Below are 25,676 nucleotides of genomic sequence, written 5' to 3'. Positions count from 1 at the left end.
TTCCTTCAGCCTAAAGTACTTCCTTTAACGTTCTTGTAATAGAGGTTTGCTTGTGCCTTTTTTTGCCTGAAAGTGTTATTTTTGAAGGATATTTCCATTGGATATAGTAGTCTAAATTGTGGTTTTTATTTTCTTTCAGCATAGTAAAGTCATTCTATTGTCTTTACCTTTCATTATTTCTGATGAGAATCAATAGTATTTCTTATCTTTGTCTCATATAAATGTCTTTATGTAGCTTATTTTAAGATTTTCTCTTTATCATTAGGTTTTAGCAATTTGATTTTGATGTGCTTTGGTTTTGTATTCTACTTGGAGTTTTTTTTAGTTTTTTGGATATGTAGGTGTATATGTCTATCTATTTGAAATATTTTTAGTCATTATTTCTTCTCTCTCTCTCTTTTCTTTCTGTGATTCATTATATACATATATTAGACTGCTTAATATTGTCCCACAGCTCCCTGAGGTTCCAGTTCAGTTTTTAAGCTTTTTTCTCTTTCTTGTGCTTCAGTCTGGACAGTTTCCATTGCCTTGTTTTCAAATTCATTATTCGTTTCTTCTGCAGTGTCTGATCTGCTGTTAAGCATATCCATTATGTTTTAAAATTTTCATATATTGTATTTTTCACCTCTAGAAGTTCCATTTAGTTCTTTTTAATAGTTTCTATTTCTTTTCTCTTTCTGTTTATTTTTCTTTTAAGTCTTTGAACATATTTATGGTAGCTGTGATAAAGTCCTTATCTGTTACTTTCATCATTTCTGTCATGTTTGGGTCTATTTCCTTTGACTAGTTTTGGAATACTTTCCTTCTTCACTTCTTGATTGGATGAACATTGAAATAGTATACTGTCTACTGCCTGGGTTTCATTGTCCTCCTTTTTAAAAATGTTGTTTTCTTCTGGAGTATATTAATTTACATGTGAATCAGCTCAAACTTTTAGAGACCTATTTTTAAGTCTTGTTAAGGTGGATCTAGAACAATGTGTTCAATAAGAGTTTCTGCAGTAATGGAAATGTTTTATATCTGTATTTTCCAATATGATAGCCACTAGTCACATTTGGCTACTAAACACTTGAAATGTGTCCAGTGCAATTAAGGAACTAAACTTTTTATTTTGTTTTACTTAATTTAAACAACGTATGGCTAGTGGCTACTGTATTGGACAGTGCAAGTCTAAAGTTATCTCTACTCTCATGCTAATTTATCCTTACTCCTAAGGAGTGATGTTTCTGAAGTCTTTATACTGAAAGCCCTGCAGGTTTGGTGAGGCATCTCCAGCTGATTAGAACTTGGCTGTCTCCTAGTCTCATACAAGCTGCAATTGTTCAGTTTACAGCTCCCCAGTAGTTATTCTTTAGCCAGAAATTGACCTTCCTGGCCCTGTTGAGTCTCACCTTACTCATATACTGTTTAGCATTCAGCTGAACACTCAAGTGTGTAAATATCTAGAACTCTTTCTATTTTCTGGTACTTTGCCCCACAAATTCCAGCTTCCTCATCCTGCCTAACCATCTCTATGTCTTTAGCTCAACAAGATCGCCAGCCTCTTCTTGGATTCCCCTATCCTCTGCAGCATAATATGCCTCCAGGAAGCTGAGGTGTTACAGGGCTTATGTCATTTTTACCCCTTCTCTCAGGGATCACAGTACTGCACTCACTATTGTTTAGTATCTGAAAAGTTCAGGTTTTTGTTTTTTGTTTTTTGTCCAGTTTTCTGGTTGTTTATGACAGAAGTACTAGTCTGGCACCAGTTACTCTATTTTGTTTTCAAGCCAGTAGATTATGTCTTACTAAAACCTCTGTTCTCAACCCAGTGGTAATGGTTGCTGCCTTTGTTGGAGACTATATAGCATGTTAAATTGGAGATTTTTTTCATCCTGGCAAAATTATGAATTTGTTCATTCTTCATAAAGATAGCAACTGATGTGGGGATTCTGCTATTTACAAAATTTTCACAACAAATAGTTATTTAATGTATGTCACAAATTAGTGGGTTAAAATTTTAAGTACTTAAACAAAAGTATAAGCATTGAGATTGTATTTCTACCCTGTGATGAGAAAGTTTAGTGTGTTTATTTTCAGTGGAGTAAAATAAACAGTCACTATTTAAAAATTCAGCTGTACTCTCTTCTGTTGTACTATCACTGCCCGGTAGCCAGTTCTTTCCCAGTCCTTACAACAACCCATTGAAGAAGACAGTAAGATTGTAATCTCCATTTTACACATGAGGAAACTGAGACACAGGGAGTATAAGCAACATTAACAGGGTCACACAGATAGTAAATGGCAGAACTGAGATTTGTATGCAGTTAGTCTTGCTTCAAAGTCCATATTTTCAACCACAGACTTTCAGAAGACCTAACAATGTAAACAGCATACATATGAGGGAGGTGTAAGTGTTTATACATATGTAGTCACTGTATTCCCATTTCCAGATAAAGGAACTGAGACTGAAAAAAGGTTAAGTGACTTTTTTGGTGCCACTGCTGGTAAAAGGTAGATTTGGGATTGAAACTATTTGTGTTTGGGTCAAAGAACCGTCTGTTTGGATAGTCATCAGACTGCTGTTTTTTCTTTAATGAAAAAGTGAAATATTGGAAACAATAGTAGGGGTAGTCATTTAGGAAGTCATGGTATATTGCAAATGATAAAATACCATCCAACTATTTTTTTTAATGTTGAACACTGACAGGGAGAAAAGCAGTATGTAAAAGGATAAATATTTGTTTCAAACATATAAACATTTATATGAAGACCTACTTACTTTTGCTTTATCCCTATACAAACACTGAAACAAACATACTGTTTTTATTGATAAACAGTGAGACAAGGTGATATTGTTCCAAGGAAATAATGTAAGGAAAAATGCTTGCTTTATAGTAATTTCTGCTATAAGATAGGCTTTGTTACAAAATTATTTGTGTTTATCTTCAAGTCTACAAATTCCTTTTTATTCACCTAACTACTTTTCATTTTATCTATTCCAAATATTTACAAAACTAGATTTCCTTTCAAAAATGATTTATGTTCTGTTTAATTTTCCTGGAAGCTGTTAGCAGGGGTCTGGTAACCATTAGTTGTTTTGTTTTTTTTTTTTTTAAAGACAAAAAAAATTTATTTCCTAGAAAAACTATAGTCCATTTTTTTCAACTCTGAAATCTTTCATCTTCATGTTAATATAATTAACATATTTCAGATTGGCTTTTCATTTGCCTAAATAGCTGTTATAAGAAAGAAACTAACAGAGTAATGATGAGTAAAGAGAAATTATGTGAAGGCAGGAAAAAAAGACGGAACAGCTCTCTGCTCTTAGTTTCCTTTTATGCAGACGGCATAGGCTCGCACCAGCTGTAAGACTGCAGCAGTAGAGCTGAAATCCATAAAGGCGACATGACTGATGCTCTTGATACCAGAGCCAGCCAAGCTGCATACCAGCTTCCCAGTAGCGCTTTGCTACCTTTGGTGGGCTCCCAGTGCAAGCTCAACCCAGTCCTGAACCATTCATTCTGCTCAGGAGAAAGAGATTCCATGCAGACACAGCATTTTGCAGAGGGTCTTGAAGAGTATGGAGATGAAGTGAAGAGATGTCCTCAGACTGAAAAATACTTCCATCTACTTCCATTATTTCCAGTATCATATTGAGGGATTTCCTTTGTGATATATATAGTCACCTCACCTGAGAATTCTACAGAGCGTCTGAAAGGCAAATCCTGACTTCTCTCACCCTCACTCATAGCAGCTGTCCCTAACCTAAGTTATTGTGGTATTCAACCACTCATGGGGAATTGATCTATGTTGTGGAAATTACAAGAATAATATTTATAAATATTCTTTCCCTCACATATTAGCTTTGGGGCAGGGTTAAGTTTCATTAGATGGGCCCTTTGTATCTAAAACTGAAAGTCTGTAACTCTATAACCTTCCCAGATCTTTTCCTATAAGTACAAACCGTTATTTTAAGTGTGATTTTAAATATCAGTGCTTACCTTTTTAAAGGACTGTTACTACTTGAAATTCATGTTAGAGACAGACTGCATCATGCGTTTGGATATTCAGATATGTCATTTTCTTAAGTATTGAAATTGAAAAGTAACTTGGGAGAACTTCTCAATGTTGTCATATTAATTATATTAACATTCATATTATAAGTAACATATATTCTTAAAGAAAAATCAGAAAATATAGATAAGCAAAATGAACATTTTAAAATGTCACCCATTTGGAAATAATCATTTTTAAGATAGAAGAGGAAGAAGGAATCAATAAAGATAAAAGAAATAATTACTATATTTCATCTGTTTTTAAGATGCCTATCTTTCAGATTTTAACATTTCTGAAATCAGGGTATGTGAAGGAGTTTAATTGCCTTTTTTAGTGATAACATTTAACAATGATTTAGCATCTTAAATCTGATGGTCTTGCATTCAGTGAAATACAGTAATAGATACATTGTTGTTTGGGGTATAGCAAACCTGAGTGACAGAACCGTGTTGCACAAATGGCTTGCACTGATTTGAGGAAGCATTTCCAATAGCAAAGCTTCTCTCTGGAACTGGTGTCTAGGGCATGCTGAACTCTGACTCCATTCCTGTCCTCTTCACTGCCATATCACTCCAGAGGAGAAAGGAAAATAGATGAGTCTTGGTCCTGGCACTACAGAGGGTGGCCTTAGCATCCATGCTTTTAAGTCCCACAGAGAAAAGAAGACTGGTGGTAGGGGCATCTTTCTGAGGCCATCCATCTCACCTTTGCTTCATCCTCTGCAGAAAGTACAATCACTGGTTAGTTTTTGAGACGGAAAATAGCTGTTAAATTTAGAAAATCTTTGATAAGAGTGACTGTTATGCTATTGTGTAATATTTCATGTTAAGTGGTTTGTTTCACTTACTGGGTAGTAAATATTTCTATTTCGTGATCCTTCCCATCTTTTTATTATAGTATACAAGGACAGAGTTGTGTAATCCAAGTAACACTAATATATCAGATAGCTTTTTCAGATTTACTCTGCATTTATCTATTATTTAAATACAAAGCAAGTAACATGTACATATGTACTTTATTTCTTACTAGCTATTTTATTTTTATAAAACCTGTCGTTTGGGTTTTCTTCTAACTGGAAATTTAATGATTTCTTCCATTTATATATGCATGCAGGAAATACTAAAAAATGTAAAATATAGAGAAGAAATTAAAATGAAAAGCAAAGATATTTATGAAGAAGAAAAACTCCTTGATGAAGAGAGCAACAAGGAACTCTTGGCTCCACCAGTCCAAACTCAGATTAAAGGTCATGCCTCCGCTCGGTACTTTGGAAAAGAAGAACCCTCAGTGGCTCCCACCAGCACTGGTAAAACCTTTCAGCCAGGATCCTGGATGCCGCAAGATAGCAAGAGCCACAATTAATAAATGCACTGTGGTAAAATCATTTCATTTTTATGCATGTGACTATTTTAACAAATAAAAGTTACTTTGTATTTTCCAACTGTACAGTAGTTCTCTAGTCCATTAAGCTTAAGAACTTGTTTTTAGTATGAATAATAAGTGTGAGGTTATGAATTATAGAACCCTAACTTCTTTTAAACTTAAAGCCTTCACTTGATTTAATCATCATTCTCTATTTATAAATTTGCTTGGTTTTTCCCTCTTTGGATTGTTCCCTCGAAAAGTATCTTGTAGCTGTAAATGCTTAGTACATTTCGAATCCTTAGAACCATTTGAAACCACCCAAAATATATCTTGGTAGAAGTGATAAGGGTAAATATTGAGCTCTCCTAAATGATCAAATATAAAAGAAAAAATGAGAATCCTGCTATTTTTGGAGAAGCACTCTGTAAGACTCTAATGAACTAATCAAAAACATGAACTTGGATAAAACTTGTGGAATCCAAGAAAATTTATTTGATAAATGGAAAAAAAACACATAAAGATCTTGATGAGTAGGTGGGACAAAAGCTAGTTTATGGTAGGATTGAGGTTGGAGTGTGAAGGGAGAAATTAGGACCAACAGAAGTAGACAGTCCCTCACAAAAGTCTGAAAGGACAGTAAACAGAGAAATGATACAGAAACTATAGTTCTGTGAGATTAAAAATTACTTTGAGAATATAGAAAATAGGGGAGGATTCTCAGAAAGTGATTTCACTGATAGTGAAGATTACAGTGGCTTGTACATTGAAGAAATTAAAGACAGATGACAGTGTTAAAACAGATTATGTACAAGTGTTTCTGTAAAGTCATACATTTTCACAGAGTTCTAATTCTAATGTAGAGGTCTTCTCAGTGTCTGGCATTGTAATAGGTGCTCAATAAATAGGTACTGAATAAATGACCCAAATTTTAATGCTCTGAAAAATACAAGGAAATCCTTGGTTAAATGTTAAACAATGAATTCCTATAAACACATAGGTTAAGATTTTTACTTAATAGAAGGTAAAAATTTTAATTGCTTAAGAAATAAACTACAGAAAATACAATTTTATAAAGTGTTATACTGAAACAAGTAATAAAATGTAATCACAACACTTACTGAAAAACAGAAAAAATCCCTAGGTAGTAATATTAACATTCCAGCAGCCCCATTAATATCAGGTTAATCATTCTCTCTCTGCATATCATTACAAAGTAATATCACATTTTACCAAAGAGGCAAAAAAGAAAATAGCCACTAGGCAATATAAAAGGAGGTAGAATTTATTGTATAATTGACTGTAAATTAAGATGTTCTTGAATCCTAGATTACAGGAAAAACTATAAATTCTAACATGCCAAATAGAATGTTTCTACTACCAAATTCCTATTAACTTATTAATTGTATTATATATACATCTTTTACAAATGTTTGCTATATAGGCTGTTTATAAATGTCTTAATGTATGACAGTTTATATTAATTTTATGGTTTTATTTAAAAATACCTATTTTACATAAATAAAAAAAATCTTAGCCAAGAGTTATGTTATATATAGTAAGATAGTACTGACCCATTATTAGTAAACCATGCACTTTCGAAGTGGTTTTTGAGAGATGGGAGTAGTTTGTAGTAATCCATCTACACTCCTTTCCTCATTCTTAGGGTGACTGGTTATACTGTTAGGTAGTATAGAATAGAATTCTGAGAACATTTAGTCCTACATAAAAACTGAACTATATGTAATCTTGGCCTAATTAAGATTGCCTTTCTAAACAATCTTGTCTTTATACTTGGCTTTTAGATGCATGCAGAGTCAAAGTTTGCATAAAATATTCACTTGTCCATCATATTTCACATTTTTAAATAGTTACATTTTGGCATAAGTTTTTTAAGTGAAAAAATGAAGTTTTTCTTCATTTCTTCAAGACACATTTTAAACCTATGCAGTTTTAACTTCAAAAGTTAAAATATTCATTTTCAAATAATTAAGAGTGTCAAATATAACTTAAGTGCTCTTTCAGATAATCCTTCCTGACTTCCTATACCTCTGCTATATGTGCGTATTATAGCATTTTCCCCCCAAAGGCTGTATTGTACAGACTGCTCAAATATACAACACATGTTGGCTGTTAGGCTTAATCATATAAATCTAGCCTATTAGCTATGCCTTGGATGTTTGAAGTTAAAAATCAACAAAATGGAGGAAATAATCTTTCCCCATTGATATCCTTTTCCATTCCTATTTTTACTAACAGATTTCTGGTTGTCACTTATTTCTTAATTTCATCAGTCTTGATTCAGTACCATCATACTGACTTTTTTAATGCTATCTCATTAACCACACTACTCAAAATGTAACCTGAATTCATTTAGATTAGGCTTTCTCATACTGTGTTCTTCGGGGGGAAAAAACAGAAGTGAGCAGAGTCTATGATAGTCAAATTAAAAGACTGCAAGAAATCATGCAGGAATGAATTGTCTTACCTTGTGTTTCCCAAACTTCTAACACAGAATCCCTTTCAATATGTTTGAGAAGTACAGAATTTGTCCTTATATATTTATTCCAGATTTGAAATAAATCAGAGTAATCCTATAATCAGCTGCAAACATAAAAGCAATCTTTCCTAAATAGGAAGCAGACTTCCTCTAACTTATAACCAGATGCGGTATAAAGTGCCCATAAAGGATGGGTGAAGAGCTGTTAGTTATAACTGGGTTTCCAGCTCACAGAATCCTAAGCTTATTTCCAGTTTGCTCACTGTAATTTCAAGAAATAAATTTAAAATGCCTTGCACATCTGATACAGTAACACCCCATGCTGAAGTTTACCACAAGGACACTTGGGATCAAATTCTGACACGCATTTTTTTGTTTGTTTGTTTGTTTTGGTAGAATGTTTGTTACAGGCAACCTATTTTCAGCCTATTTGTTTTTTCCCCACAACCAGCCATAAAAAGGTAATTGACTGTATTAGTTTCCAGAACTTCAGAAACAATATAATAGGTAGGCAATTTTTTAAAGAAGCATTCTGCATAGTAGTAAATGGGATTCTTTCAATAAGTGGTATTTGTTATAGTGAAAGATTGATTTTTCTGAAGAACCTCAAACCTCACAAAACACAGTCCTTGACTTATTTTTGATTTTATGATACACATTCATTAATTTTCCGACTTTATGATACACATTCACATTTAACAGAAACCGTTCTTTGAATTTTGAATTATCTTTTCTTGGGCTAGTGGTGTGCGGTGGGACATTCTCTTGTGATGCTGGGCAGTAGCAGGGAGCCACAGCTCCCAGTCAGCCACACAATCACAAGTAAACAACTGACATGCTTACAACCATCCTGTACCCATACAACCGTTGTTTTTCACTTTCAGTACAGTTTCACTTTCAATTCAGTAAATTACAAGAGATATTCAAACACTTTATTATAAAATAGGCTTTGTTCTAGATGATTTTGCCCAACTGTAGGCTAATGTAAGTGTTCTGAGCAGGTATAAGGCTAGGGCTTAGCTATGAAGTTTGGTTGGTTTGGTCTTAAGTATTACATGCATTTTCAATTTACAGTATTTTCAACTTACAAAGGGTAATCCCACTGTAAATCAAGGAAGATCTGTACTCTCTAATTTACATACCCCTCCCCCACAACACACACAAACATAGAGACAAATATTGTAAAACCTTGTTGATCCTACATGTACAAAAAGGCTCCACAGATGTTGAAAAAAGCTGAAGAAACAACAAATGGCCTATGTCAAACAAACATAAAATTGTATTAAGACTAACAAAGTACAGGAAAATATATTTTAGTTAAATACCTTTAAATTCTCACAATGAACAGTGAAACCATAGCTTTAGTAGATAATTCTAAGTTTGTTTTAATTTCAATATCATAAAAAGCATATCCTACAGCACCTGAATAACTTAATTCACAACTAAACACTAAATTATTTTAGTACCTGGAGCTGCAGCATGTGCACTGGCACCAAGTAGGAACTGACAACCTAAAATAATAGTAATAAATATTGTTCAAACCAGTCCATAAAGATTCTCAGAGGTCCTTAGGTTCTCATACTTAAGAAACAATGCTCTAAACTATTACGAGTACGGCTGACCCTTGAACAACATAGGTTCGAATTGCATGGGTTCACTTATGCACAGATTTTTTTTTCCATAGTAAATACTACAGTACTACACAATCCAGGGTTGGTTGAATCCAGGGATGTGGAACTGTGAGTACAGAGGAACCTTGGAATTGCAGATACGGAGAAACTGCATATAGAAAGGAATAGTATATGGGGAGGGCCTACTATAAGTTATACAGGGATTTTCAACTGCAAGGGAGAGCTAGTGCCCCTAACCCCTGTGTTGTTCAGGGGTCAACTGTATACTTATCTATGAAGGAAATTCATAACCATTTGAAAAGTAATTTCTGTAACATATCTAACTTGTATTATTGAATTATTCTCCCCTCACCAAAAAAAACAAAGCCCAGGGACCTCTTTATAAAAAAAAGTATCAAATTTATTTCAATATCTGGTTTCATTTTTAAATGAAAGCTGTTGGACAATTTTTTGTAATTTAAAATTCATTGTCAGAAGCGAGGAAAACATTAATAAGCTATTCATTACTGATAGCAAATAAAATTATTAACCATGCATTTATAAAAGCCATGTTAAGGAGTAAAAAGTTCCAGTTATATTACTTAACTAAAGGAAATATCCTTTAGCTCTTTATTTCTAATCATAACATATTCTCAGTTTGACATAATTTACACCTTTCACCCAATTACTACTAGGCCAAACAAAATTCTTCCAAATGTTAAGCCTTTTCTCTACCACTTATGAAATATGACTTAACTGTTATTCTTTAAAAGTTCCTTAAAAAATTTGAAATTTTAATTTTCACCGTGAACCTGTTTGATCAAAAAGTACAGAACATCACCACAACATGACTTAAAACAAAGAATGGAATGAAAAACAAAGGTGGAGGGTGGGAAGGGATAGACTGGGATTTCAAAATTGTAGAATAGATAAACAAGATTACACTGTATAGCACAGGGAAATATACACAAAATGTTATGATAAATCACAGAGAAAAAAATGTGACAATGAGTGTGTATATGTCCATGAATGACTGAAAAATTGTGCTGAACACTGGAATTTGACACAACACTGTAAAATGATTATGAATCAATAAAAAATGTAAAAAAAAAAAGAAAAAAGAAAAACAAAGGTGGTATCTATATAATCAGCAAATTACCTGATAAGACATTTTAACTACTTCACATTTCTACTTAGCATAAATGAGAATAAACTGGTTCCAAGGTACTACAAGATTTGGCATTTTTACTGCAAGCTTTAAATCATAGTGTTACTCTACTCAAGCCACCTCTAAGAAAATGGCAGTGTTCATAAGTACAAAAATTGTTGTATCCAGTAAATGGTATTCTACATAGTCAAGATAATAAGAGAATTCTTTATAAAATTAGATTTTAAAAAATGTCTAGTCAATTACCAGTATCTCAAAAGCTAAAATGAGAAAAATCCAGAAAATAGAGAAGTACTCATTGAAGAATATTATTTTGCTTTGAGAAAGCCAGAAATGATTCTATTCCAAGAAATAAGCAATAGCGATAGATGTAATTAATATACTGTGTCTCTTTTAAGCCAAAGCACACTTTTCACCTCAGCACAGTTCTGATTTTTACATTCATAAATTCCTTTGTCCAGAGCAGGACCCCATTTTAAGCCATTATTTGAGTAGAGTTCTAAAGTCTAAATAATCTAAAGTCCTTCTTCACCACAGGATGTTCACATTATACTATATAAGCTGCAAAAAGGCAAATGACTAGATCCATTATAAAGAACCTGTAGCATAACCAATGTCAGTGTACAATTAACTGTCAACAGACTTCTACAGCAAAGCCCAAAAGTTGCTACAGTACAGGTGAGAGCTAACATGATCTTCCATATGCTCAGACTTTGTTTCCTAAACAATACTGTCACAAGATCCAGAAAAGAAACCTTAGTGGGGCCTTCTAGAGCTGCATAATTTTCCAAATGATGTTCCTCTGGCTGCAGAGCCTGTTCATTCCTTCAGTCCTTTTTCAGTCGTTTAGCTTTTGCGATGTTTTCTTGACGTTTTTGTTTCTTCTTTTGCTCCTTTTCCCTGGCCTCAATCATCTTGGCTAATTTCCAGGACAGTACAGCACTTGCAAGAAACAATGGAGTAAGAGCCAAAATAACTGTTGTAAGGAAGCCGTATGGGTCCTTGGCAGCCCATTCCACAACATACTCAGCCCAAGCCTTTATATCAAACATCTTTGTAGAGGTCTTAGGAAAAGGGGGGTGGGGGGAGGGAGAGAACAAGAGAAAAGACTATGTAATTAATCAAATTTTGAAAAAGTTACATCATACAATCAGTTAAAACAGAAGTCTATTATCACTCAACAGGTTTTTTTGTTTATAAAAAGTACTAATTAGTACTATTTTATATTTTAATAAGGACTAATATTTCCAGTAGGAAAGAATAATTCAACTAGGACAACCAGAAGAGCGACACTTAAAAGGTGTTAAGGTATAGAAGATAAAAGTAAAAACCATGTGGAATCTGTCATAAGGACTATGCATTGTCACATACTCCTATATTCAAGACACACTTTATTTACCAGCAGAGTTTTATAAGAATCTTGAGTTTTATGTGCTCATTCCAGGAAATAGATGAATACTGTTTGTCATTTTCTGACATAGCCTTAGTACCCTTAAGTACTAATTAACAAAAGTACAGTCATCAAATTTGGTGTCTGAAAAGGACAAGCCACAGAGTATGTGAAATGCTTGGAGAAAAGGAGGTAACGGGTGGCTGTTTCCAGGAAGGAAATAAGACAGTATGGGAACCATGATAATATCTATTTATATGCAAAGAGATAATAAGCAAAAGGTGACATGCTATTTTATGCCCTCTTTCAGCTCTGAGGACATAATTTAGTAAATGAGAACAAATTTAATAAATGAGAACATTAACCATTACAGGTGTCATGCATTTTGTTCCATTTTGAGTTGGTAAGGGAGGGCCATCTGGCAAATGAGGATGTTGTAGATTTGAGTGACATTTTCTATTTTGCCCCAGAGGCTTTTCAACCTCTCATATTTCTGTCAATCTCTATTCAAAGTGGAGAATTAGAATACTGTGTACGAATGGGTATATATACGGTCACTTAAGTTTTCAGCTAGAATTTTAAAAATCATCTACCTTATGCTGGAGTAGTGATCTCTAATTTTGTCCTGGGATTATTAGCCAATCACAATTTCATATGACCCTTGGTTGGTTGTCTTCTTTAGGTCACCATACACTTCTGAGAGAAGGCTTAAGTTCTATATAATGGTGGGTTGAAAAGAACAGATAAAAGAAAAAGTTAAAGTCACAACTCTAAGGATAATTGTAATACAATTTTAAATGGAAAAATTTTAAATTCTCTATATGCAATCTATAAATGACATGTAAAACTGCCTGGCACATTATACACATTTAACATATATTTCTTTCTAATTTGAAGAAAGAAATAATTACACAATTGCAAATGTCCTGTAAGAAAATCCTAATTACTGAAGATCAAATATTTTACTAAATTACTTATTTCAACAATAAAATTAATTACGAAGCTCACTAACATAAAGTTAGCTCACTGATATGTTACAGCATATCCATTCCCAGATCTTGAACTTTTTATACTAAAAATGTCAATTAATTTGTTTATAGGGTTAAGTATACAATTGCAAAATCAAACACCGTCTTACTCGTCAAGGTTTTGTCTCCCCATTATACAATTTATATTCTTTATAGAAAAATCAAAACTACGCAAAACAAAATATAAATCACCCACAGTCCCATCACCTAAATAAAATTACCACCACTGGTTTTAATTATATCCTATTACAATTCCTCCACATTTTCAACTGAAGACATTAAAGTGCCTAAGATATCCTCAAATATCCTAGCCTCCCCCTCACCGTTCGTACGCCACACCCACACACGTCGCGACTAGGCTCTACAAATATCCATCTGTTCCTTCAGCCTCTCCAACCCATTAATGAATTAACTATTGCAAGATTCAGAGATAAGCAAAAGAACTCCGCAATAAAAGAGCAAAGCGGAAGGATCTGGTTATGGCAAAGTTTCTGCCATCAACAGAGAAAGGAGTTACCGTCCACAAGACACATTTGCCGCGCACCTCAATTTCGGACACGAACGTACGCGCCTCCCACACGTAGAATAAATACTACGCTTCTTCCTTCTGAAAGGGGTCGACAGGGCTTGACCTGCAGACCAGACCCAGGCGGCGCCTTAAGTTGCAACTGATAGCACTTCACCGCCACCCGCACTTCCCGTCCTCGCGTTTCCCCTTCGCTCAACCTTCCTTCCTCACCCAACCCTGCCGCCTGGCCCGGGGGTCACGCTCACCCGACCCTCGTCGGCCTTGGCGAGCGCGGGCCCGTTGCAGCTCGCAGAGCGGGCGGTCCTCGGGAATCCGGGGTCGTCCCCGCCACACCTGGCGCCCCCGGCGCCGTGACCTCCTCCGCTGGGTACGGGGGTAAAACCACTGAAGCGGCAGCCACCAGCCTCCCCTACGTCGCGCCCGAGACGGGGCACTCGGACCCCTACTCCCAACTCACCGCCAGGCCGGAAGCAGGAAGGCGGAAGCCGCGGCTTTCCCGACCCGCCCACTGGCCGGCCTTCGCCTGGATCGGGCCTGAGGAAGTCGGGGGGCCAGTTTCCGGCTGCGCCATTGCTGTGTAGTACCGGACGCCGGACTTCGAGGACGCGGGGAGGGTGGGGTGGCGGCGGCTTTCTGGGGAGCGGCAGGTGAGGCCGCGCGGGGCGAACGGCGGCGCCCGGCTGCTCTCTGGCTCGGAGCCCGCGTCCTGCGCCTCCTGCTGGGGTGGCCTCCTGCCCGAGGCGCGGGTGGGCTGCGGCCTCCCGGGGCCGGTCCGGAAGCGCTGAGGGCCCCTACCTTTGCCCCCGAAGTCAGCCGGGGAACAGCCCCTCCCCTGCAGGAGCCCGGCCGTTGGTGGAGAGCCCCGGTGGGTGAGGTGCGCGACCCCCGGAAACTCCAACCAAAGAGCGGCAGCGAGAAAGGAGTTGGTCCCCCCAAACCGCCCAGAGTCAAGGTGAGGGTCACATAGCGACTCCTAAAGGATTCTAGTGAGTTCCTCTCGTTCACACCCCACCCTTTGCCCCTCACATCTTCTGGTTGGACAGTAGTTAAATCCTCACGTCGAGGAGACAAAGCAGCAGTTGGACCTTGGTGTATCCACTGAACCTTATTACTAAGGGAAAATGCAACCTCTGTGTGAAGAGGGGTTTTTGCTGTTTGCTTAATTTAAGAACCTCATTCATTTCACAAGAGAATGATGGATACTTGCCCAAAGTAAACTTGATAAATAATCAAGCTTTCTGGGCACAGAGTTCCCACAGACGTACTTGTTCTTTCAATACACAAATAAAGGGATGCAAAAGTCAACAAGCAGAAAGAATGAGTTAATATTATCTTCTAATCTACAGGAACTGAGAGATTAATTCAGGTTTGGTTGGTGATCAAATTTTGTGATCCCTTGCACTGAATTGCTCTGTTTGACTACCTCTTCAAATGTTGCAAGACCTCTTCAGTGTTGTGTGCCAAATAAAGCAGGTTTTTATTCTTGAAAGACTATAGAATGTTCTCTTTGAGGAACAAGCTGTGACATGTATAACTAGTTTATGTATAACAACAGTAACTATTATTTACCAGGGAACAGGCTTTTGGAAAATAATCTAATGATCTAAAATACAGTTCGTTGGGCATATGTTAATGTTTGTATGTTGTATAAGCAGCGGTTGTTTTCTTACTGATTCTTCTTTGAAAACTTGGATGATGGTTTCAAAGCGTGTGCAGCTTGGACCTAGCCTGTACCTGTAGTAGCCAGAAAAAGTAGGCTCAGTCACTGGATTGTGTGTACTGAAAACCTGACTTGCTGGTGGTGACTCGGTGATTTTTAAAAATTTGCCCAAATAGTATTTCCAAGAGAGAGTCAGAATTTATTTTAACATCCTTCACTCCAGAGGCCAGTATGTGTATGTGTTATTTTAATAATGGTTAGACAGTTTTCCTAATCACTGCCTCCCCAGTAGTTTGCTCTGCTGCATCCCTTGTGGAATGCATAGCAGTCTTAGGCTGGAAGGAAAGGCACATAAGACGGAAGCATCTGTAGCTCTTTGGCTCTAGTGTAAACCAGGCCTTCGCAGTCTAATATTCCTGATCTAGCTTCCAGTTCTGGGGCATGCTGCAAGCCCAGGAATAGCATGGGGATTACCACAGCAGAGCTTCCTACTGCTACCTGCATTGCCTTAATGAAAAGTGGTGTCAAGATTGGTTCAGATGCAGTGGACTACTTTGTAGAGTGAGGAATCTTAGCTTGTGAATTGAGATTTACAGACCCTGTCTCTGCTGATCTGATACTCTGATAAGTCACTCTGAGCCTGTTTCCTCTCTTGTATGTAGAAAGCTACTAGATTATCTCTGAGGTTCTTTCAGCTTGACAATTCTGTTGATTGGACTGGATTTGGCCATTTTTCTAACTTCATAAGCAGCAGCAGAATAAGGAGTTTAATGGAAACATAGCCAGTTTGCTTAAGGGCTTGTTCTTTATTTGAAAGATCCTTAATTGGGCTTTTATCTCTCAAATGTTTCTCAGAATACCAACTTAAACTAACAAGGAAATAAGGTCTGCTTGTATTTATTTTTAAGAAATAAAATCTTACTGTCCATGTAACTTTAACCAAATTAACTAAACCTTGCACTGTTAATTAAGGAAGGCTTGTCTTTGCATAAGGATAATTCCTTTGTAGTATATCACATCACCATCCACACTAGTTACTATTTTGCAATTATATTTTGAAAATGGAGCCTTACAAATTTCTGTTTTTTCCTCCTAAGAAGGTAAGGCGTAGTCTTTCATTTGTTGGTTTAAAAAGTCTTTTAGATGGTACAAAGTTACCTTTCACCTTGACCAATGTCAAAATTATGAATGAGTAAAACCTGAATAAGATTATATTACAATAATCTAGACTTAACTAAAGATTTTGAGAGCTTTCTCACCTGCTGAACATTTTGTGCTTATTTCCCTGCAGTAACATCACATATAATTTATTTTGATGAAATTGATTTCTTCTCTAAGTTTTGTGAGTTTTTTTCCTTCCATTAAAACAATGTAGATACATTGCTTAATAGGTACATTTATGTGAAAAAAAAGTAAGTCAGGTCTTAGTGGTATTTAGAAGATCATACTACAGAATAATACATTTAAATAATACATATTTATTGAGTACTTACTATGTACCAGGTACTAGGCTAGTGCTTCGCATATATTATCACTAATCCTGAGATTAAATGACCCTGCAGGATGGTAATCTTTTACCCATTTTACAGATAAGGAACCAGAGACTTTAAAGAAGTAGAGCAGTATTCTAAACAGATTTGGCCAAGAAAATCCCTGCTCTTTTTTTGATGTCCAAAGACTAGACCAAAATGCTGATTTCATAAAATTAAAATATATTTTTTATTCTGTAATTGTTAATTAACTAATAATCACAACTAAAATCTTCCCATAGTTCAAAATTGCCTATTGCCCAGGTGGTGGCAGCATGTCTCAGAGCTCATGTGGTATGAAAGGTTTTCTTCATCCAACACACAAGACCTGTCAGTTTCTGCTTCTCTCTTGGACACTTTCACTACTGTTAGACCAACCCATCAGTGATTCGCTCCACCTTCCATCCTCCCTTCTGCCTCATTTTCTGGATGGGTCATACTCTGCCGGTTTGCTTTCAGCCTATTTTGCCTACAAAGAAAGCATCTGGAAAATTCATTCGGGCCTATCCAGCAACACAAAGACCTTTTTTTTTTTTTCGGAATATTGTTATTTTTCACCCATTGTTAAATGTAATTTGGCAGACACACATCCTAAACTAAATAATTAGCTAATATTATTATGAAATACTTGTTTCAAAGGCATGCTTCTTAAACTGTATGGGATATACCAATTAAGGAGGTACTGAAAAGCTTTTAAAAGAGAAATTGTCTTCAAAATAAGATGATTCAGTAGGGAGCAGTGAAAGATCATATAACTCAATATGTATATTCATATATATAAGCAGAATAACCAGTGAAACCTACCTTAGCCAAAAATTCCTTGGACCGTTATTCTCCATCTTTGCAAGCCACTGCCTTTCTAGAGGTTTCAAATCAGGTAATACCTCCTCCCAGAAGCCCTTTCTACCCCTGTCACTTTTTTTTCCCACAGCACTGAAGTCTGACATCTTGTTTACTGTTTATTGTTTACTCTTTCCCACGAGAATGTAAGCTATATGAAATCAGTTACCACAGTACCTAGAATATTGTTTTGAGTAACTGGTTCCAAGATAAAACACTGCCACTGTTGGTGTTTGAATGAATCATGAAATAATATAAATCCCAGGAATTTGTGAAGCTCATGTTAAAGTACCAAAGTCTTGTAGTATGTTTTCGAAGTAATAAGGGATGCCCTCGGAAGAATGGGTCTAAAAGTTTAGTAAATAAGATGTTTGGGGAAAGATAAAAATAATTGTGGTTATCTTGTTAATGGAAGAAGACTAGTTGCTTAAGGATTTCCAAGTATGTAAAAGTATGTTCAAGGAACAGAGTGATTCATCATCTTCATTGATAAGATGAAAGGATTAGTCCTAGACTGTAGGTGCTAAGATTCAAGATAAGAACAAGCTAGACTAGAGATCTAAATAGAGATCTTTGAAAATGGGGTAAGAACGTATATGCAGACTAGATGCCTTCTCTAGATATTTCCCGACTTTATGATTCCCAATGCAGATTGCAAGAGAAATATTAGATAGCAGTTGCTTCTTTGTTTATTCCTTGCTGCCCATGGCCCTTTCTGCACATTTCAGAAACATTTCAGTGTGTTTGAGCACTGTCAGTATGGGTGATTTGATTGCTGCTTTAGGAAGTTTATAGAAATCTTCACATAATACTGAAAATAGAGTGTTTTTAACACTGAAATTACAATTCTGTATCTCCAGAATGTACTGTGCATACATGCACATGCAGCAAACTAATTCCCTATAATTAGAGAGCACCCTTTTGGAAGGTTAAAATTTCCAGTAAATTCTTCTGAAGCCTTGGATTGCAGTCCTGTTAGAGTATGAGAGACACTAGGCTTTCCTCCTGAACCCCAAAGTTTAAATATTAGGCTTACCCCTAAATGATGTAATTATATCAGCCATGAAAAGTCACCTTTAATTTCTATGCTGCATCTCCTAGCCTTTAAAGAGTTGCTCTCCTACTGAGAAAATTGATTCATGTGTAAGAATCCTTCGGTGTAGAAACCATGTGTATTGCAAAAGCAGCCCCTAGTAGCATCACCTTCACTGAGTAGCACTTGAATTTGATACTTTCCACCTTCACCTAATAAAGCTACTGGAAGTAACCATCTCAGACATAACTGTTTTTGCTATATGATATTGTCAGGTATGTTGTCCTCTGTGTCATACAGTGCCCTTTATATAAAGTCCCATGTAAGATATTTTACAATGTAATTCTAAAACAAGTTTTGGAAGCCACTTTTCTGATAGGAAGAATTTTACCTTTGATTTGACGGGAAGCTCAAGAGCCAAATTTGAAATTCATGTCTAACATTCATCCTGACTTGTATCCTTTCATTTTTTAAAAAATGTATTTATCCTAGGACAAATATTCTATACCTCTCATTATTGTATATGTTCATGTAGTAAGATACCTCGAGCCCCTAGTGAAAAAGGCACAGTATAGTTTGCCTGTAGATCAAGTATTTGAAATCCAGAACTTTTACAAAGATGTCTGACATGTAACAAGTAGTTATTTGCTAGTAAAATTCTTCCACTGCTTTTAATTTTTATGTTTATTTTAAAATCTTGCACTATAATCATACCATTCAGAACTAAGGAACATAGGAAATCATTGTTTGGAATTGCATCCCAAAGTTTAATTCTAAAAACTAGTTCTTTCCTTTAATAGCCCTCAGAGTATAATGTGTATATTTGGAATCCAGTTTTAAAAGTGAACAAAAATTTACTGGTGCCAGGCTATAAATATAGTTCCCTAAACCGTCACTTAGAGACATATCCTAGTCCCAAATTCATAAATTGCTTTTGCTGAGTTCACAGTTTATGTTTTTAAGCTTAAAGTCAGGAAGTGAAGCAGTCTGAAATCCAGAAACCCCATTCTGATTCACATATTTCCTCTGGAAGTGTAATAAATTATACTGGTGCATATGATAAGTTTTTGGAGGCTTCGAATTTGGAGTTTTCCTTCATTTTTAGAATTGACCTTGATCAACTAATTTTCCATTCTCTGTAATAAGCAGATGATAATACCTACCTTCATACAGAAAGTTGCACTAGTGTTCTCTTGAGATTCTTTTCATCTCTAGGTTTGAATAGTCTATTGTAAGACTATATGACAATTGTAGATTTGTATTGTTAATATCGGTGTATAACAATCTGATTTAATCTCTAGTTCTAGGTTCATATTTGATCTTATTATGTGGACCAAAGAAGTCATTTAATATTCCTGTGCCTGGGTTCCTGAGTCCATAAAATAGAATTAATAATATCTGTTTTTTGCAACACCAACTAGTTAATGAATAAATATGTAGCCTCTTTTTTATAAAAGGTTGGATTCTATAGAATTCATTTGTAAGTTGATTGTTGGGAGCCTATACAGATTCCCAGGGAGTTGTGTTATAAATAGTGGTTAAGTTCCACATTTAGCCTGTAAATGGCTATTTGACACATGGATAAGTGAAAGAGTACGTCTGCATAAAAATGGTAGAAGATAACTCTCAATACTAGTAATAGAATAGTAAAAATTAAATGAATCTTTGATCCCTTGTACCACAGTAAGAATTTATAAAGAGTGATGATTGTAAATAGTGAAAATGAATGTCTGTGTCCATTTTTTTTCAAGTTTTTATATCCTAAAAGATTTGAATGTTTTGTCAGCACTTAATGATTATCTTACCGTATATGCAGTCCAGGAATTGTTGCAGCTGTTTTCAAGACTGCAAAACCCTTTTATAACACAGGAAACTAAAGTTCCACGTAAGTCTGTAAATTATTCCAGTGTATATGCAATGCATATGGAATATAGTCACATACATTAATCTGTGATGTGCCCCTCTCCCCGCTTTACTGTCTGTAGAATTAAGTACAAACTCCTAGAGGAGCTTAATGATTCTTACAAATCTGGACCAACCTGCTGTATAAGTTTTTGATGTGATAGAGGACCATTTATTTCAGACCTCTACAGCTCTAAGAGATGCCTTCTTAATGCAGTGGTTGACAGTATAGACTGGAACCAAACTTCCTGGTTTAAATCCCAGCTCTGCCTCTTGCTAGGGTGATGAGGTGGCTATGAGAAGGCACCTTGCAGACTCCCACTGCAAGGAACATAATTGACCGAGGGCCTCAGCTGCTGTGCTCTGAAATCCATCACTGCGTTTGTGCTGAGACTTCGCTTCTTCCACAGCTCAGCAACTGAGCATAGAAGAGATACTACAGCCTATTTCTGCAAGACAGAAGACTCCTCTGATGGCCAGTGAGGGTTCAAGGACTCCCCTTGTCTTGCCAAGCCTTCCTTAGACTACATTGCAGTATAGGACACGTCCACCTAATCTTCCTCTTCTCTTTCACTTGGGGTCAGACTTGCATCCTGGTGCAACAGTCTTGCCAGTTCCTTCCCCATTTTCTCTCAGATATTCTAATAAAAATCTTTCACATTTAATTCCATCTTGGCTTCTGGGATGATAAAATTGGGATTCAGAACAGGCTCATCCATTACCTGGCCCAAAGATGCCACCCTGGTGGGTAGGTGGGGCACTCATCACCCCTGGCATAAGGTTGCAGGTTAATTGTTAAGGTTTCACCAGTGTTGACTTGAGACAATATTCAAGTGAAGGGGAACTGTTGTAGGTGTGATTATACAGGTATTTGAAAAATATGGGAGGAGTAATACCTACCAAGACAACAGAGTTGGCTGATTACTGTAAGTTGTATTGGGGCACTGCTGAAGGAAAACAAGAAACAGCTGTTAACAAGCAGTAGCTAAGTGTGAGACCTTAGAGCCTCTGTGGTAGCTTGAAAGAGGCCTTTATCACCTGTAGTGGAAGGACAACACTCAGTTGAATTGCAAACTGAAGAGTTAGGTGATAGTGGAAGACAACACTCAGTTGAGTTGCAGACTGAAGAGTTAGCTCCAGAGGCATTTGAGCAGTGAATGTTTAGCCAGGACAGGTCTGTTAATGTGAAAGTGGGGAAACCTAGGATCCTAAACAATGGGATGGGGTCATCTGGATGGATGCCCCTAAGACTCCCTCTGGACCATCAGGGCTGGCAGATAGGTAATCTTTATTTAGTGAGAGCTAGCATGTTTGCTGTGCTGAAAGATACTACAGAAGCCTCTTGCCCACAAGGCACTAGCCCTACTTCCCTACGCTGCCCACCTCCTTCTTTCCTGGCTGCCAAGCCAATATCTAACCAATAACAAATCCAGTAACTGGTAAATCCTAGCATAGCGCAGCTGGGACGTGCTGGGTCTGATGAGGAAGGAAAGAGACAACCCTCCCCCCAAAAAAATTGCACAGTTTAATTGGCCTGTACTGGCCAGAATCAGGAGAGGACTCCTGGGACTGAAATTTAAAGATGTTCAAAGGGTGAGAAAGTTAGATTAGATGAATAAGAATTTGTTGACTTGGCAAGCGGCACTTTCTCAGGTATGGAGGATTTAACACCCTAGCAAGGATCCTGCTATAAACTGAATGTGCCTTCCCAAAATTTGTATGTTCAAACCTAATTCCCAATGTGATTTGGAGGTGAAGCCTCTGGGAGACAGGTCATGAAAGTTGAGCCCTCATGAATGGAATGATAAAAGAGGCCTCAGAGTGGACTTGTCCCTTCCACCCGTGAAGACACACTGCAGAGACAGCTGTTTGTGAACCAGGAAGTGAGCTCTAACCAGACACCAAATCTGCCAACACTTCGATCTTGGACTTCCTTGCCTTCAGAACTGTGAGAAATAAAAGTTTGTTGTTTAAGCCACTCAGTCTGTGGTCTTCTGTTTTGGCAGCCCACATTGACTAAGTCAGACCCCAATGGTCTGAGAAAACTTGCTAATGGGATGGCTTTTAGGAAGTGAGGGCAGGAAAAGCAGCCAGTTTTCAGCAAAGTGAAAAATGTCTTGAGTTGTACTGGCAGACTGTGGAGGAAGGAACAAAGAGGCCAAGCAAAGTGGGCATGCTGGAGTGTATATATCAGATAAGACGAGAAGACCCATCAGAAGATTATGCTTCATGAGAGTGCCCAAAGGATACACCATTCATCCAAGGCCATCAGGAAAGCAGTGGTGAGAGAGGCATCAGCATCACTAAGAAGTTTGCAGGCCAGGGAAGGAGAAGTAAGAGAAGCAGCCACTGAGCTGGCTTATTAACATCCATGGGAATAATAGAGCCCTGAAGAAATAGAGGCCAGGTGGTTGTGCTTAACTGCCAGAAGCTAGAAGGCCACAATTACCATAATAACTGGCAAGGTCATTCTTGCAGCCAAAGGAGCTTGACCCAGGAGGAGTTGTGGAGACAACTAATAGACAATATGTCTCCCTAGGGGTAAGATAGATGGGCAGTCCACAAGGCTGCTCATTAACATCTATTACCATAAAAGGCCAGACTAGAGGAACAGGAGGCTGAGGGCAGTCGCTGTAATGAAAGTCATGATCTCTTGCTTAGTTCCCAGACCTAAGACAATTTTCAGATACAGAACTGAATATATGAATGGGTCCCTAGGAGAAAGAACCCTACCACACCATGGCAAGAAATACATGGCAGTTCCCCCAAAAGGACTCTGGCCATCTATTTGAGTGACTACCCTGGGGAAAGAAAAAACAGGTATTTTGAGGACTATTGACAGGATCGGCATTGATGTTTATATTGGGAGATCTAAAGCAACATCATGGCCTTCCTGTTAGAATGGCAGCCTACCAGACCAGATGTTCTGGCTAAAGTTAGTCTCACAGTGGGCCCACCCAGTGATCATTTTCCAGTCTCCAAGTGCATAGTTGGAATTTTTATTTGTGACAGTTGGAGTAACTACTGCAATGGATGCCAGTCTGGAGGTAGAGGAGTTACCACAATGGGGATTGCCAAATGGAACCCTCTGAAACTTCCTGTCACCCCGGCCCAGATAGTAAATCAGGCACAATATTATATCCTGGGGGAATACTGAGAAATAGTACCACCATTTAAGACCAAAAGGATACAGGGTTCTAATCCCAGTCCTGTTTCTTTAATTTACCAGTCTGGCCCTTAAAGAAACTGGATGGATCCTAGAGAATGACTATAGACTACTGCTGACTTAACCAAGTAATGACCCTGATCACAGCAGCTGTTCCATGTTGGACTCATTGCTAGAACAGATTCATAAGGGCTCAGATACACGGTATGTGATTGATTTGGCAATATGGGTTTTTTCTCCATTCCAGTTGGAAAAGAGGATCAGAAACAGTTCACATTCACAAAGAATAGTCAACAATACTCATTGAGACTGAGTGTTGCCTCAAAGCTATGTTACCTGTTCCATCTTCAGTCATAATATAAAGTGAAGCAATATGGACCACTTAAATATCCCTCAGTATACTACGTTGGTCCATTTTATTGACAACATCATGCTGAATGGACAGATGAGCAAGAGGTGGCCAGTATGCTGAAGACTTTGGTAAGATACATGCACTCCAGAGGATGGGAGATAAACACTATGAAGATTCAGGGTCCAGCCACTTCAGTGAAGTTTTTAGAGGTCCAGTAGCCAGGGAAGCGCCAGAATAGCCCCTCCAAAGTGAAAGACAAATTACTGTCTCTTGCAGCCTTTACTGCAAAGAAAGAAGTAGGACACTTTTGCTTCTGGAGTCAACACATTCTACAACTAGGAATAATGCTCTGGCTCATGTACCAGGTGACATGGAAGGCTGCCAGCTTTGAATGGGACCCAGAGCAGAAAAGGGCTCTGCCACAATTCCAGGCTTCAGTGCAAGAAGCCCTGACTAACACTTGGACCATGTGATACAGCAGACCTTAGTGGTGTCAATTCATGACAAGTCTAGTGGAAGAATGAACACAGGCCCCTGGGATTCTGGAGCACAGCCATGTCACCTGCAGCAGAAAACTATATACCCATTAAGAAACAGCTCTTGGCCTATCATTGGGCCCTGTAGAGATTGAACACTTGGCCATGGGACACTTAAACCTCACCCTTCTCCCAGTGCCTATTTATCCGAGTGACTGATTTTCTAACTCCATCATCCCATCTATATTTATTGACATTCTAATAAAAGGAAGTGTTTTCCTCTCTCCCTCATTTATTTATTTATAATAGATGGATTTATGAGTTTTTAGTTAACAGATTAAAATCCATTATTATCATTTATTTCAGTGTTCTCATTGTCCTAGATGTGACCAGTGTTCCAAAATGTGTCCTGTGTGTGTCAGAAGCCCCAGATGTATCATGTCCTCATCATTCTTTGAGCCCTTTCTTACTTTTTGGTACAACCAGATGTTCCCAGCTCATCTTGTACTTTTCCTGCCCCAGCCCTGGAATCAACCATTTCTTCAAGGAGATCTGCTTTCTTTCATGGAGAATGCTATTCAGGAACCATGATCTGAGTGCTAGATTTTCTCATTGCTGCTGATGTGTCCTTGCTTGTAATTCCTCTCAACAGACAGACATACATATAAATATATTTATCTCTATGTCTGTTAAAAACTGCAAGTTTATACTGAAACCTTCAATTCCAGTCTATTGCTACTTTGCAGTCTTCCATTTTTCATATCTGTAACTCCCTCAACAGAAAAAAACCTGGCCACCATTATCCTCAGTATATTTACTTATTTGCTCAAGGCTAGATTACATGGAAGGTAATTTTAGAATTGCTGACTCATACTACTTGGGGGAGACAAAAAAAAAAACTTCCTAGATTTTTAGATGACCTATCTGTTTGCAACCAGCTTCTCAATTTGGCAACTGAAAAGCCATCTTTTAAGTAAGGTTAATAAATGCAAACTTAAGCCCCAAATAAGCATGTCTAGGCCATGACACTGGATGGCTCAGGGAATGAGTGGTTAGAGGGCTTCAGCAGTCCAGGTCACTAGCTTTAATCCTC

General features: G+C 37.4%; 2 protein-coding genes and 1 long non-coding RNA gene across 12 annotated transcripts in view; 2 read left to right on the top strand and 1 right to left on the bottom strand.

The window, feature by feature from the left end:
- NDUFAF2 (NADH:ubiquinone oxidoreductase complex assembly factor 2) overlaps positions 1-5,484 on the top strand; it is a 151,142-nt gene extending 145,658 nt beyond the window's left edge. Inside the window, exon 4 of the mRNA XM_006206032.4 lies at positions 5,152-5,484. Coding sequence (XP_006206094.1) covers positions 5,152-5,400 — 249 coding nt within the window. The 3' untranslated portion in view covers positions 5,401-5,484. The remainder of the gene's footprint in view (positions 1-5,151) is intronic.
- Positions 5,485-8,810: 3,326 nt separating this feature from the next.
- Positions 8,811-14,190, bottom strand: SMIM15 (small integral membrane protein 15). Of its 3 annotated transcripts, XM_072958622.1 has the most exons (4): positions 13,871-14,054; positions 13,641-13,728; positions 12,662-12,783; positions 8,811-11,742 (listed from the first exon to the last, which is right to left on the bottom strand). In XM_072958622.1, exon 4 carries the CDS (start codon positions 11,728-11,730, stop codon positions 11,506-11,508), a length of 225 nt encoding a protein of 74 aa, XP_072814723.1. In that variant the 5' UTR covers positions 11,731-11,742; positions 12,662-12,783; positions 13,641-13,728; positions 13,871-14,054; the 3' UTR covers positions 8,811-11,505. The 3 variants fall into 3 exon arrangements, with proteins under 3 accessions (XP_072814723.1, XP_015096223.1, XP_015096221.1); XM_015240737.3 differs by lacking the exons at positions 13,641-13,728; positions 13,871-14,054 and adding an exon at positions 14,083-14,190; XM_015240735.3 differs by lacking the exon at positions 13,641-13,728.
- Positions 14,072-25,676, top strand: part of LOC116278408 (uncharacterized) — a 127,744-nt gene continuing 116,139 nt past the window's right edge. For all 8 annotated transcript variants that reach the window (XR_012071446.1, XR_012071444.1, XR_012071448.1 and 5 more), the window contains exon 1: positions 14,072-14,577. This is a non-coding gene — a long non-coding RNA (uncharacterized lncRNA). The remainder of the gene's footprint in view (positions 14,578-25,676) is intronic.

This window comes from Vicugna pacos, chromosome 3 (assembly GCF_048564905.1).
Source record: "Vicugna pacos chromosome 3, VicPac4, whole genome shotgun sequence".
NCBI lineage: Eukaryota > Metazoa > Chordata > Mammalia > Artiodactyla > Camelidae > Vicugna > Vicugna pacos.
The sequence above is the reverse complement of the archived record's forward strand: the minus strand, read 5'-3'. Positions and strand labels throughout refer to the sequence as shown.

Coding starts and splice junctions, on each gene's coding strand:
- SMIM15 (XM_015240737.3), bottom strand. CDS start 11,730: ATGTTTGATATAAAGGCTTGGGCTGAGTATGTTGTGGAATGGGCTGCC.